Consider the following 807-nt stretch of genomic DNA (forward strand, 5'->3'; position numbering starts at 1 on the left):
GTCGCGTCGTCGGCGCCAAAACAGACGCGAGCTCGCGGCGCGGCCGCGGCAGCAAAAACATCAACCGTCTACTCTCCTCTCTTCTCGTCTTGTCGCAGGCGCACACGCGCGCGACGTGCGCACGTGTCGCCGCGTTCGCTCCGCGAAGGACGATTCGAACCGACCACAGTAATGCTAATGGCTTGAGAGTCGTACTTTTCGGAAGGACTTTTGGCGACGTCCGTTCCCTTGGACACGTCGACAAAATGGCACCGACGCAGCTCAGCATTCTGCTGGAGCGCCTGCTCAACGAACTCGGAATAGCCAACCTCAGTATGTTCGAGGCTGTGCTCATGCACGATACAGGCGCGGTGTTCGACGCGGTCCGAAGCACCGCTGCAGCCGCAGAGGCTGGTGCGGCGGTTTATGCCAGCTCGGCCACGAGCAATGTTGTTGTGTGCCCAAGCAGCACTGCTACCGCTGGCGCAATCTCTGTTCAGCACGAGGGCAGCATCTCCCGCACTCTCGTCAGCACAGACGCGCAAACCACGCTAAAGGGCTCGGACATCCATGCAGCCGCGAGTAGTGCGACTGCAGAGATGCTGCTGGGGTAACCCGGTACACGGAACTATCCCTCGGAGACGTGTTATGGCCCTGCGACCGCGCACCCCCGGGGCTATGCAAACTCCTTTTCTCCCTCCGCGGCGTCTTGCGTCAGCGATCCGACAAAGTCGGTCTCGGCGCAATCCTCCGTGGTGGCAGAGTCACCCTTGTCGTCCGATGGCGTCTCATCCGATTCGCCCTCGTCCTGCTCGACGCTCGAGGAGT

At 61.6% G+C, this 807-nt stretch overlaps 1 protein-coding gene across 1 annotated transcript; it reads left to right on the forward strand.

Annotated features, from left to right (window-relative positions):
- Positions 1-245: 245 nt before the first annotated feature.
- On the forward strand, positions 246-593 carry EMIHUDRAFT_253880 (hypothetical protein; the record flags this gene model as incomplete). Its single annotated transcript, XM_005782049.1, has 1 exon — positions 246-593. One exon carries the CDS (start codon positions 246-248, stop codon positions 591-593), a length of 348 nt encoding a protein of 115 aa, XP_005782106.1.
- Positions 594-807: the final 214 nt, after the last annotated feature.

The sequence above is a fragment of the Emiliania huxleyi genome (assembly GCF_000372725.1).
Source record: "Emiliania huxleyi CCMP1516 chromosome Unknown EMIHUscaffold_1943, whole genome shotgun sequence".
Lineage (NCBI taxonomy): Eukaryota > Haptophyta > Isochrysidales > Noelaerhabdaceae > Emiliania > Emiliania huxleyi.